The sequence below is a fragment of the Hydractinia symbiolongicarpus genome, chromosome 13 (genome assembly GCF_029227915.1).
Source record: "Hydractinia symbiolongicarpus strain clone_291-10 chromosome 13, HSymV2.1, whole genome shotgun sequence".
NCBI classification, from domain to species: Eukaryota; Metazoa; Cnidaria; class Hydrozoa; order Anthoathecata; family Hydractiniidae; genus Hydractinia; species Hydractinia symbiolongicarpus.
In genome coordinates, this window is record NC_079887.1 from 14401078 (window position 1) to 14415404 (window position 14327).

At 32.5% G+C, this 14327-nt stretch overlaps 1 protein-coding gene across 1 annotated transcript; it reads left to right on the forward strand.

Moving 5' to 3' along the window:
* The first annotated feature begins 263 nt into the window (after positions 1-263).
* On the forward strand, positions 264-13211 carry LOC130624124 (uncharacterized). Its single transcript, XM_057439693.1, has 4 exons — positions 264-440; positions 5917-5944; positions 8610-9505; positions 12067-13211. Exons 1-3 carry the CDS (start codon positions 383-385, stop codon positions 8833-8835), a joined length of 312 nt encoding a protein of 103 aa, XP_057295676.1. The 5' UTR covers positions 264-382; the 3' UTR covers positions 8836-9505; positions 12067-13211.
* Positions 13212-14327: the final 1116 nt, after the last annotated feature.

The window sequence follows — 14327 nt, forward strand, 5'->3', positions numbered from 1 at the left end:
GGATATAAATGTTACCAATTTTCTTTTTCGGGCTTTCACGGTTTGGCAAGCATGCTAAACAAGTCATTAACATATCGCTCTACTGAACACACACCGTGCTTATTTAATAGTTAATTAACTACCCAGTTATCTTGTTAGGCTATATAAACAATAATAGTATTGTAGAAACGCAATGGAACGTCTTACAGTCAAAGTAAGAATCCAATTTAACGAGAATAAAAAGATGGAAATTTATAATTTAGTAGTAAATAGTAAATAGTTCTTTAAGACGATAATAAACCAATGCTTGGAAACAAATGTGTGTTGTGAGTCTATACGACGTATACGGTTTTATATGGTACGAAAAGTCTCGCTGTTGTATTATTAGAAGGAATTGAGCGACATGCAGTACTACGAGGTTTTATATCTCATATTTGTCGCCAACTTGTTGCTAGTAATAAGTAAGTTCTATTTTATTTAAATAAGGAAATGTTGATGACAAATGTATTTGTGTTTTGTTATTCTATGATATTATTTTAAACTTATCATTTCAAATCCATTCCTTCTTCTTTACATTTTCTTATATAATCAACACTAACGTTTAACTGACGTTCAATGTTACTGCAACTTTGTATTTCACAAGCTCAATGTTAAGCCTAGTTCTCATAAGCACATTTATTATTAAAAATATGTTTACTTCTAGACTCACATATGAGTTTATTTTTATCTAATTGATTATGAAGTTAAGAATTGTAATTTGTAAATATGGATGTGGAGAATGAGGAAATCTGACGTTTTTCACAAAAGAACGGTTGGAGATAGATAGATGAAAAACTAGGGTATGACCAAGGTTTAGTGTTTATTTGTTTTTTAAAAATGTAGTTTTTATCATACGTAAAAAGAGATAAGCTAATTCTGAATTTTTCTGGCTGTCCACATCCTTACAAGTCACAAATCTTAATTTCCGTTCGAAAATTAAGTTCAGTGCGAACGCATAATCTTACTGCATAATTACTAGGATATACAGTAGTATAAAGTAATATATAGTAAGTATTAGCATATTTGAGAAGAATTTATAAACAATCAGAAGCCTATTAACCACGAAATATTGAGAGTTTAAAGGTCTGTTGTAAATTTTCTCAAATTCTGGTCTGCAAAATATACCATATAAATATAAAAATATAAATACAAAATAGTGAAAAAAAAAATCTACATAATTGACAACGCATTCGATTTAAATAGCTGATCTGTAATTTCTCAAACCCCTGTCTATTAAAAACCTGATTTTTCCTTCCTAATGAGAAGAAAACATTCAGATGATTCACTCCTTAAAATAAATGCTTTATCGAAATGATTATGATTTGGAACAGTTCAAAAGAAGTTTTATTACCATAATGTCGCATAATTCATTTTTCTTGCTTTTACAATTAGTATTGTTTAGCTGTCGTTATGGTAAAACAGAAACAAAACAGAATAAAGATTTAACTTAATAACTACATTAAATAATAATTCCGTTTGACACAAAAGAAAAAATACGCTGTTTATAAAAAGAACACTGTAGAATATCAGCGCCGAAACGAATCTACAGTAAAAGAACAACTAAAAATGGGTCGATGTGAACATAACAGTAAATACAAAACTCTACATGATAGAATACCAACACCACAGAAACGCTTAGAAAATCTTGCTGAATACAATGTTGATACTTATTTAAATGAAAGTTTCACATCATGAGTTTGAAAAATCTGTGACATGCATATATGGTGATAGTATTATAAAAAATGTTAAAGGATGGAAGATCAAAGAAAAACTCTTAGAAAAACAGGATATCATTATTCGATCATTTCCTGGCGCCAATACAGACCGTATAAGAAATTATATTATACCACTGGCAGAAACGGATAAACCAAATCGCACAATTATACATGTTGGTACGAATGATCTTTGCTCTTCTAAATCACCAAATGAAATTTCAGACTCATTATTGACTTGGTTACTGATGTCAGCAAATCATGTCCTTCTGTAATGGTGTCTGGACTTACTATGCGAGATGATAATTTTAACAGAAAGGCATTAGAACTAAAAGGATTTTAGAACGATCATGTCAAGAAAGAAATATTTGCTACATAAAACATAGTAATATCAGCAAACACCATTTGAACGGTAGTAAACTTCATTTGAATAAGAATGGAACAAAGAACATGACTAAAACATTTGCCAGTTATATCAACAAGTGCTGATATGTACTGCACAGAGACGCACTTCTATCAATTGAATCTCCTCAAATTAGTAATGTCAAATCCATTAAATATTTGAAAACAAAAAACATGTTCAAACTTATGATTGGACACTTAAACATCAACTCAATCAGAATAAAATTTGAACAGTTAAACAATCTCTTGTGTGATAAAGTTGATATTTTCTTAGTATCAGAAACAAAACTTGATGGAAGCTTTCTGAACTCACAATTTCATATGGATGGTTTTTTTTCACCATTCAGAAACGATAGAAACCAATATGGTGGAGGTGTTATGTTTTATGTTAGAAATAACATTGTTTGCAGAGAAATCGATAAATCGTCCTTACCTTAGATATAGAAGCAATATTTTTTGAAATTAATTTACGTAAACAAAAATGGATTGTTGCTGGCATTTATAAACCACCATCCTTGAATACTAAATATTTTACAAGATGCATTCGTGAGTTTCTTTCGAAAATTAATTCTGATAATATTATTTTAATGGGTGATTTCAATGCTGTTGAACATGACGATGATATGTTACTTTTTAATTCAGAGTTGCGTTTAAAAAACCTCATTAAAAAACCAACGTGTCACAAATCATTACATAATCCATCATGTGTCGATCACATATGGGTGTCTGATTCTAAACGATTCCACCACACCAGCATTTTGGAAAACGACCTTTCTGATTATCACGATATAGTTGTAACTTTCTTAAATGTGGAAATACCAAAGAAAGATCCTAAAATTATAAATTATCGTTGTTACAGACTTTTTAATGACGAACATTTTAAACATGACCTTGAGTCACTTATTGCATCAAACAATGACTTAAATTACAACGACTTTGACGAACAATTTAGTCAGTTGGTCAGCAAACACGCCCCTATAAAATACAAAGTTGTTAGAAATAATAACTCTCCATTTATAACAAAAGCAGTACGAAAGGAGATAATGATTCGATCGAGATTTAAAAATATCTACAAAAAAAACCCTTCTATTAAAAACTGGGAAAACTTTAAAAGGCAAAGAAACAAATATGTTTGTAGGGACGCGAAAAGAATTTATTACACATCACTAAATATGAACAACATTTTTGATAACAAAAATTTCAGGAAAACTGTAAAGCCGATATTTTCTAACAAATGTGTAAAAGATACAGTCCAAGGAATAGTTGAAAATGATCAAATAATTCGTGAAAAATAACATATAGCAAGTATAATAAATGATCATTTTGTTAATGTCACGAATTCATTGAATATTGATGGAATTTCCGCACGAAAACTATGAGGATATTAAAAACGATATTGGAAACGTCATCAAGAATTACGAACAGCATCCAAGTATAATATGGATAAAGAAACATATTACCACTACCAACAAAATGAGCTTCAAATCAATTGAAATTGACATCATGAAAAAGTATATTGGTAACCTAAAAGAAAACAAATCTGGACCGAAAGGAGCGATTCCACCATGTTTCCTCAAATATTACGTCGATGTATACGGAGAACATATCAACAAGCTGTTTGAGAAATCTATTGTCGATGAAATTTTCCCTGGAGCAATGAAATTGGCTGATATTTGTCCACTATTTAAAAACGGAGATCGTTCATCAAAATTGAATTATCGTCCTGTTAGTAAACTGAGCAGTGCGTCAAAAATTTTTGAACGCATTATGTTTGATCAGATTTATGAATTTATTGATAGTAAATTATCACCTCTTTTGTCAGGTTTTCGTAAGGGTTTTAGCAGCCAGCATGTTTTGCTTCACATGATAGAATCGTGGCGAAAAGATCTTGATAAAGGAAATGCTGTAGGGGCGCTATTGATGAATTTGAGTAAAGCTTTTGATTGTGTGGATCATAATCTGTTAATAGCGAAACTACATGCATATGGTTTCTCAAAAAGTGCTTTAGGTCTTTTAAGGAGTTATCTCACCAATCAGTTTCAAAGAGTCGGAATTGATGGCTATTTCAGCTTGTGGAAAGAGATTATTATTGGTGTTCCACAAGGTTCGATTCTGGGTCCACTTTTATTCAATATTTATATAAATGATTTAATGTTTATTTTAAATGATAGAGCTGATGTTAAAATTTTGTAATTACGCAGATGACAATACACTTTATACATATGGAAAACAATTTGAGGAGATAAAGTTATGTTTAGAAAGTGCTTTTTCAACTGTTAGCACATGGTTTTCCAATAATGGGCTTCAGTTAAATTCTGAGAAGTGCAAACTGCTCATTCTGGGAAAATCAAAAACCAAAGATTTTGTTACTTTAAATTTGAAAAATAATATATTACAAGAGTCTCCATACGTAAATTTGTTGGGTATAATTCTTGACAATCAGCTTTCTTTCAGGCAACATGTTCTTCCATTATGTAAGAAGGCTAATGCCAAGATCAATGCCCTAAAACGTATATCACCATATATGTTCTAATTATAAGCAAAATGTTATTGCTAGTTCATTTATTTCTAGCATATTTAATTACTGCCCTCTTATATGGGGATTTTCAAGTAGAGATCTACTACATAAAGTTAATAGCATTCATAGTAGAGCAAATAGACTTTTATGCGACAGAATTGAAAATGAATGCAGAATCAGTATTCATGAAAATTTCTGCCGAAAATTGTTAAAGGAGGTTTTTAAAACAAAAATGAAACAGAATCCCTCCTACATGAATGATGTTTTTGCATTCAAAAAGACAGCATATAGTTTCCGTGCATCAAGTTCTCTTGAAAGGTGCAGAATTCGCACCACAAAGCATGGTCTATTAACCTTTTCTTATATTGCGTCTAAATTATGGGAGAAGCTTCCAAACTCTGTCCGAAATTCCCCTTCGTTGTCTTTATTCCATCACGGGGTAAACACCATTCCGTTTATTCAGTGCAGTTGTCGTCTCTGTGCCACATATATTTGTAACGTAGGATATACGAATTAGCTTCTTATTATTATAATATAAATCTCTTATTTTTTTAGAAACTTTATTTTAGGACAGTCGATTTTAATTAGCCCAAGGCTAACAAATTTTAACTTTTTTTAATGTGTCTAGCATGTTATATTGTATATTGTATATCGACTTTAAAGAAAGAATAAATAAATAAATAAATAAATGTTACCGAAATTATGTTCAAACACACCCAGCGAGAAATTTCAACTCCGTCTTCAAGATAGAAGTGAAATAAAGCCGGAACGAAGTTATATTTCGGATCTTTCATGTAAACAGACATTGGCTTTTCTTAGGAGTCCAAAGTTCACGCCGGCGTGAAAAAATACTATAAAGGACCCCTACACGGTACTATATGTCACGTGATGCCCCATACTTAAAGCGCTCAAAAAAACTGCTCCTGAATAGGTTAAGTTGCCTAGTCACTACAGAAAAGGTATCTTGTATACCATATTCATATTCATCAATGCAATGAAATGTTTAATAACACAATTGACTATTTTTATATATATAATGGGGTATCCTCTTCTTATCCTTGTCCTTTAGGGCATGATTGATTTGTCAAGGAGAATGAAACGAAAGTTGAAATAAAGTCAATTTTCATGAATACCAAAGGTTTTCCTTAAACGACTCTGGTTTACGTTGCTAGAGTTTTTATCATATCGCATTGTGGATAATTTTAGGTTAAAAATTGCGTTTTACAGTGCTTTACTCTCGTTAATTATTTTTTCAACTCTTTTTAGAATGTGACAAAAACCTGACTGCAAGAAAGTAAGTAGTTTCTTTTAAAATAAAATTACCATTTATCTGTTCAATCATTGTCTTTGAATAATATAAAATATTATCATGCACCTCAGGCGGCAGCGTCTGCTGAATATATTTGGATATTCGTGCAGTCGTTAGACGAGAGTTAAATATCTCAGCAGAAATCCGATATCAATTATCTACTCCAGATATTCGATAGTCCCTCCGACACTTATATTTCGTGTATGTATGTAGTTCTCTTATAAAATCACATGAAAGTCGATCAGATGAAGAGTCAAAACTAATAAAAGATAAAAAAGTTATCAAACAGGAAGATGTATTATATCGCACTCCTATTCTTATTGTTCTCGATAGTGGTGCACAAGAGATAAGCAATCAGATGGAGAGCTGAAAATAACTGAAGGGCGAATGTCTTAGAACAACAAGAAACAAGAACGGCATAGATACCCTGATTGTTTTTATTTATTATTTTTTTTGGCGGTGTTTTATTTTAATGAAAATCCTAATCTTTTCTCATTATTTTCTTGTTTTTTCAACATAAGATATCAGAGATGATATGTTGGTTTATTTGAAGCAAGGCGTACGTTCAATCGAATGAAATTTGCTTTCGGTTTAAAAGTGTCGGAACATGTGCGCATACTGTTTGCATAGCACTCGAGTTGAATGTGGTCAAACCTTTTTTGAAGCAATGCAAAAAAAGAGACCTAATATCAGAAACTTAGTAGACTTTTTAACGAGAGAAACGAGGGCAAAGAGAAAACGAATACCAATTACAAATTTAATCGATCCATCAGCTAATGCACGAACGGAAACACCATCTACACTATCGCTATCGCGGCCTACTATTGTTTCAACTACTTAGCAGACACATACGTCATATATAATGCTACCAATTGTATCATCTGCGCATTTAATATAAACATCTCCAATACTACCATCAACGCAATCTATTCCACCTTTAACACAGTGAATAAACCAGCAACAACTGTACCCACAGATAATGGTTATGTCTTGTTCCTTCTCAACTTCGCCCACAAAAATGTATCAACTTGCTACTGTTGTGGAGGAAAATTTTAGTCAAATATTCCATCGGACAATATGCAAAATTTAACCGTAGTTTCGAAAACCAAAAAAGTTATTTCGACCCTACAGCGAAAAAACAAACATTCTCATTCATGTTTAAGCTGCTTTGCTGCTGGTTTTATTGTAGTTCCTGGCGATATAAAACCATTGTTGAACCAGCAGCATATTCGCATATCACGTGCAACAAACATTTCCGTATAACGAAGAAATATAGATATCAAATGTGTTTTTATCATCGTTCATGTTAAAAAAAAAAAAAATAATAAAAAAAATCAGGGCATCGGGTCTGAAGTATCGGTATCAGGGTATTGGGCATCGGGTATTGGGTCTCGGGTCTCGGGACTCGGGTCTCGGGTATCTCATAGGATCCCTTTTCTGATATGCCAACCAGAGCAAAAATTTATGATTGTGTGAACTGTTATTGTCATCTCATTTGTTTTCAATGGTGCATGATAAAACAGAAATTCAGCGCAGTAAAATCAGATATCGTGATTATTCAGTCTCGTTTTGTTGATATTCGACTCCGCTGCGAGTCGTCGTACATCACAAGCTCGGCTGAATAATCACGGATATCCGATTTTACCTTGCTGAATATCTCTTTAATATGACATGATAATAGATGTATTATTCGATAAAGTAAGTATTTGTAACTTATTTGCATCGTCCAAGTGCGAGTATTACACAGGCGAAGTGCAGTTTGTTATCGTACTTAAGCTTGATATACAACTGAATGAAATAACTTTTGAGCGAACATTTATAAAGTATTTTGGCAGGACACTGATTATATGTTACCTCCGCTTTGTTTCTTCATGCGATATAACAATTGTGTCATGTTCAATTAGTCTAAAAAATACTGCCCTTAATTGCATAAATAAATTTTATGCTGACTTTTGCAAATACAGTTTGCCCTTTATGGAAAACATTTTTGCACAAACTAGATCTAGTGTCCAATTAAATTAATGAGAGCAAGTTTATATTTATTAGAAAATTCACTAAGAAAACTTAACTTGCAAAATTGGAATTAGTTATTACACCTATACTCATATGCGAGACGGTTTACCGTATTAGGTGCCGAGTGTGGTGTTAACAACGGATTGTTTTCCCATGTTTTTATTTAAAACGAAGCTGTGATAAAGGTTTTTGAAAAGGGTACTACGCCTATACGGATGTGTACCGCACTTCTTGAATTTTAGCGGAAAATTGTAATAAAAAATAAAACAATGTTGCTTAATTATTTTTGCTATTAAGGGGTTACAAAAACGGGTGGTAAACTGTTTTTATTTCAGCCGCAGTTGCAGGAAAGTTATTTCTTGGAAAATATATTACACCCAAACCACTATAATGCTGTGTGCGCTTCAACAATCCAAGATATAGGGCATTTCTGTACTGTACTATACTAAATACCTGTCTAATTTTCTATCCATTTTTGCTCAAGTTTTAGTTTCGTTAATTAAGCCAATAAGAAATAAAATAACAAAATTTAATATAATAGCCTTACCCTCATTTTTGTTTTTATGCAACAAGATTGTAAGCTATTATTAAAGGTGTAACAACTACTTGTGTTATTATTTTCTGATTTTTTTTTTAGTTGCATTCCCTACAAAGATATATTACCGCATGGGCAATGTTTTGATGCTTTGTCTAAGTATAATATCTACAATTATAACATGGAGGAGCTGAAAAGAACTGATAAAATTTTAAGCATAGTCTTCTCGCTCGTTTCTGGGTGGAAGAATGCCGATAACCATACAAAGATGATAGCGATTAATAGACAATTGCGAGAACACCTAGGTAAGACTGCTAAATCTCAATAACAATAAAGGTTGACTGTCTGTGCAGTAAAACCCATAACAAGAAGAAAAGAGTTAGTTAGAAATTAGATAACCATACAAAGATGATAGCGATTAATAAAGAATTGCGAGAACAACTGGGTAAGTCTAAACTTCTATAACAATAGAGGTTGACTGTTTCTGTAGTGAAATCCATAATAATAAGAAAACTGTACTAAGCGGTCCAATCGGATGTGAGACACGATTTACACGCACTAAACGCGTAACTGGATGTGCGACGCGGCATCTCCTGGCTTTAAGTCTATTGCATTCAGTTGATCTAATTTAGATGTATGCAATAATTTTCCCAAATTAAAAACAAACTTGGAAAATATCACTGAAGTATACAAAGAGAAGATCTCATTATTCTTTAGTTGCTTCTCTTATGATATCAAGTGGATTCTTTGTCATCTAACACATTCAGTGTGCTTACAATCAAATGTTGATGCTTCAGTTATACTATCTCCACCTTGTAAATCAACCTGCGTCAATGACAAGTGTTTTGCTTTGTTCAAATATGTTTACAATCTGATGAAAGATTTACGTAGTATCTGCCATGTATCAATGCCTCACTTGAATGACAGCAGATTTAATCTAAATTGCCAAGCTTTACCTGAAGCGAATCTTACTTATTTTGAACGTTGTCAAAACAAAGGTATAATTTTAATTAAGTTTAAGTAACTGGTTTATTTCCTTTCCCCTTTCGCTAAGGCAACTATACAAATCCAGTTTTTCTAATTGTTAGTTTAGTCTATTTGCTACAGTTATAGGTTTTATGATGGAAGAATTCGGTTTTTAATACCACAAGGAATTTGTTTTGCTCCTTTTTATACAGCTATAGGCAGTCTTAAACACTTGTAATGCTGAATCTTTACGTGGCGAAAAATGTCAAAGGGGAGCACTTTTTTTGCTGCTATATTTTTTGCCTCGTGAAGATGGCTACTAGTAGTTGCTCGCAATAAATTCACATTATTAGTAAGAATTATATCAATGCCCAATATTGTACTGCCTTTTTTAGAATCGGCACGACTGAATTTAAGTTGTATGCATTTCGACATTTATATTCATGATGTTATTAAAAAGTTACTATACCTTTTGACATCAGTCAAGTTAAGTTTAATATAATAAGGCACTCGTTGTATCGGGCAAACCATTTTAGTCAACACTGCAGCTTCGCTTTGCCGAGACTTCGCGTTTATGAATAGACATTTTCGTTTGCGTCCAAATTCTCGTATGAAAAAAAAGCACATTATAATATCTTTGAAGAAGACTTAATTGATTAGTTAACTTATTTCACTAGGCTACTGTATAAAAGGTTCCTCAGATAAAGTAAAATGCAATCATATTGAAAATGAGCCAATCTAGTTTGGCGAGATCGCTTTCATATGCCGTGATCTGGGTTAGGCAGACAAAAAATTTCTCGTGTAATATAGGTTGAATTTTATAATTTTGTGCATTATTATTTTAATTGCAGCCGTCTTTTTTGGAGACTGTTAAGGATATGGGAAACACCCATACAGCCTATAATAAAAATATATGAAAGTACATGTATTTTAAAAGCTAAATTAATTTCGTTTTTTGTATTAAAGTAATAATTATTTGGGAAAACGTAAAAAATATCGAACGACCTTTTTGAAATTCTGACTTTCAAGCCTGATACTTTTTGCATAAAATAAGTCGAGCTTATTGGAGTGTTATATATTAAAATGCTTTTAACACACTAAAACCTTTATTTTGATACATTATTGTATATATGTTATGACAGCTTATATTGTTTCGTTAATAATGGTATAAAAATGAGAACGTTTGAAGTTTAATTTGTTTTACAAAACTACTAGGCTTTCGTCTTTGCCGTTTGCTTTTCTGTGATCCCAAAATATGATCTAAAAACCATCTTTACATTTCTTCTTTACATTCTTTATTTTTGGAAAAGTTTAGTATAAATTTTTTATACGATTTTTAACCTAATATCGTCGGAAAACTAACTTACCGTAACTTGCGTTCTGCTTGCTGTAGGTAAAACATACCTCTCCACTTTATGGTTTTGTGAAAGAGGTTTAAAATGTAAGAAATACTGTCCTAAAAATTTAGTCACAAAGGTAACCACCATTACCTAACTGTTTTTTACATCTTCTTATGCTGCACGTGGTGGCTCATATAAATGATCATTAAAATTGATTTCTAAAAACATTATTTGGGAGAAAATATTTGATCGTTATCACAAAGCACAAACGTCAAATACATTTTCAAAAACTATTTTTGCACCGTCCAGATCTTTTTCTATCTGATCACTAAAAATCTTTTTTAACAAAAACTGATTTTCTTTTACACTTTTGCGATAAATCCCTTTGATACCCAAATATAACTAAAAACAGCAGAAATGTACCTTACCAAAGTTTATATAATTTATAATTAATTTATGCGGGAAATCCGCTGCGATGATTGGATAAGAACTTTCACTACGGGCTCTATACAGCACGGTAGAACTTTTAACCTTCGGTCGGCGTATAGTCCTCGCAAGCTTGGTCGGCACTTTCGCCCTGACATTATATTTCTCAGCATAGATAGACAGAACAGCTTATATTGTTTTAATACGCTTTATGACCTCTTATCTGGCTTTAAAATTAAGTTTTCTGGCAAAACATATTTCGTTCATTAATGTCCTTGCTTTTGCCCATTGCAGAAGTTGAGTTTGTCGATATTTTCATTTGATTTAAATGTGTCAGGTGCTTTACGCACGCGTTAGATTATGTCTCCTAAAGTTGAGAAAATATAGAGAAAGTAAGTCTACCTTTTATGTGTCCATTGTTTAGTATCAACAGATGGGTTAACTTACCCACTTTTCCTGGTTTACTTAGGGCTGCAAAAAGAGCAATACTATGACGAGTTACAATTTGTTAAAAACATGTACTTTATGTCTCCTTTGCATAAAGCGTGAACGTATTTACACATGGATATATCGGATATTTTTTAAAAATAGTTTAATTAAAATTCACTTAATGACAGTGTGTAATACTCAGAAAGTCTCGTGTATGCTTTTTAGCCTGCCCAACAAGACTAGCTCGCTCTATGTGATTGTATAGAAAACGTTAGTGAGCTCATATGATCAGTCCTATATCATCCTTTTCAAATACAGGTTCTACAATGAATATAAATTATGTGCGAGATTTCTTACAACGACACATTTCTCAAGATGTTTGTTTTACTAAATTACAGAAAACCGGAACATCCTGCACACGCGATACTGTCACAATTATACCCGAAGAGACGACAGCTTTGTTGGAGAAATCGGCGAGGGATGCGTATTTTGGAGTGAAGCAAACCCGTACGTATCAGCGAGCGTTTATCCAACTTTGTATAAGCAATATTGTAGAAATCCACAGGGATTTTCCACCACACCATGGTATTACACTGATATGCGAAGCCGTGCCTGGAAAACGTGTGGATACTTAGAGAAATGTTTGACACCTGAAGAAAAAAGTAAGTACATATTTTTCCCTCGATCATACTTGATTTTAAAGGTACACTAATTGAAGAGGGAGCACAAAGCTGCGGATAGATTTTTGCTCCTACAAGCCACAAAAGAAAATTTCAACAAATCGAAAAACGAATTTCATAGAACTTGCACTTTTATATTAAGTTGTGTCAAAATTTTTAAAAGTGTAAAATCATATCACATGGCTTAATATAAACAGTATGGACAGCATCAGAATGTTAATTGGGCACAAAGCGTCCTTAACAAAACATTTCATAATAACAGGCTAGCCCTATGATTTGTAGGATAATCCACTTATTACAGAGAAAGTATGTTTCACGAAATCAGGTTTAAAGTTCGTAAATATATTTTTACCTCATCAAAAGGCAAGAATAAGAATGCCACTTGTCTAAAAGTCTTTTCCACAATACTCCATAACAGTAATACTTTCTTTTCTTTATATTTATGTACTGGACACCTGCCTGCCAAATCTTTGAATCCTATGTATTAAAACTTATTTCTTAAAATGAATCACATAATCACAGAAATAAGTTTTTAATGCAGTACTTGTTCAGACCTTAACCAGGTTTTAACCAGCAAGTACATACACAAATCCCAAACCCTCTTAAAGTTTGAGTTGCCAATCAGTATTGCTTTTACCTATAATAATCTAAAATAAGTTCCAAGACACGTAAGGTTCACTAAGACTGCAGACATGTCTTCTCGAGACAGCGTGAAGTAGTAAGCATATAATGTGATTTCATTTGCCTATAAGCTATAACCACAGCTGTAATATTGCTTGTCTAATAATATTTTTAGATAAAGAACTTTGGACAAAGAAGTAAGCATATTATTTGTCTATATTATAATACCCGTATACGTCTGTTTCTCACGCAAAGTGGTACTGCAAATAGCAAGACGCGCGCAATGCGATATAAAAAGGACGGGCGAACTCTTTGCTTCCACGAGTCACTGCCTAGTTAACACTATTTACTTTAAAGTCTCAGTTATTGGATGTCGCTGAAGTGATGTAAAAAATATTTAAATGATGCTGACATGAATTTGTATTTCGGTCAAATAGATCAGAAAAAGGACAGAAAGAGAACTATCTTATCCATATTGTAACACTAGAGTGAGCGAGCCTCGTGTTCTTTAAATAATTGAAGTAGAATTTTAAATAAATAGCCATTACCTGTTACTTTATTGAGGTACCAGTTACACAAATAGTCTAATACTTTGATTTGCTTTATGAGGTACAGCATTTATTCGCTGCATTTTAGGTGAAGATACATTCTTACCAATTTAGCGTAGCTGTCACTGTCATTAGCACAAAAAGCGTTTCCGCAATAATTGCAGAAATATTTCAGAGGAATTTGATTCCGTCGCAAAAATATCGGGGATTACGAAGCGTGATAAGGCTGAAAGAATCACAATTTCCGATAAGTTTGTGATTGCAAAGTGTGACAAAATTGTGTTATAAAGTGCGATGTATCAGAGTTTACGGGGTGGTGAAAGGGATAACAGGATCCTTGGACCCCAGTTGTCTTTTGAGCATGGTTAGAAGGGTTTTCAAACAAAATGCTTATGTGGCAATACTAAGATATATGGAGATAAAGTTAGGTAAGTGTTTTATTTACGTTTGTTGTTATTCTTATCAAACACATAAATATATCATAAATAATTATTCAAATGTAAAAGAACAAAACATGATAACACAATCTTTTCCCTCTGGTGCCAATTGTAACAAGCAGTAGATATTTAGTTTTCGTGAAAGGATTGCAAAGCCTTAATTATTTCTTTTTTTATGAAATCGTTTGCATATAAAAAACACCAAACAAGGCTATATTTTTCGAAAACATGTACAATTAAAAGTTTATCACATGAATCAAACACAAGTCATTGTATTTGATAGCTATATTCGGTAAACTTTTGTCCAACTTCAGATATCGTTTATTAAGTTCTTTGGTTAACAGCATATAGTCTAGGAACCCACAATGAATCC

Bases quoted from the DNA above. Each gene is read 5' to 3' on its own strand.
- LOC130624124 (XM_057439693.1), top strand. From the start codon at position 383: ATGCAGTACTACGAGGTTTTATATCTCATATTTGTCGCCAACTTGTTG. The intron at 441-5,916 runs GTAAGTTCTATT...AACTCTTTTTAG, and splicing joins CAACTTGTTGCTAGTAATAA to AATGTGACAAAAACCTGACT. The intron at 5,945-8,609 runs GTAAGTAGTTTC...TTTTTTTTTTAG, and splicing joins AAAAACCTGACTGCAAGAAA to TTGCATTCCCTACAAAGATA.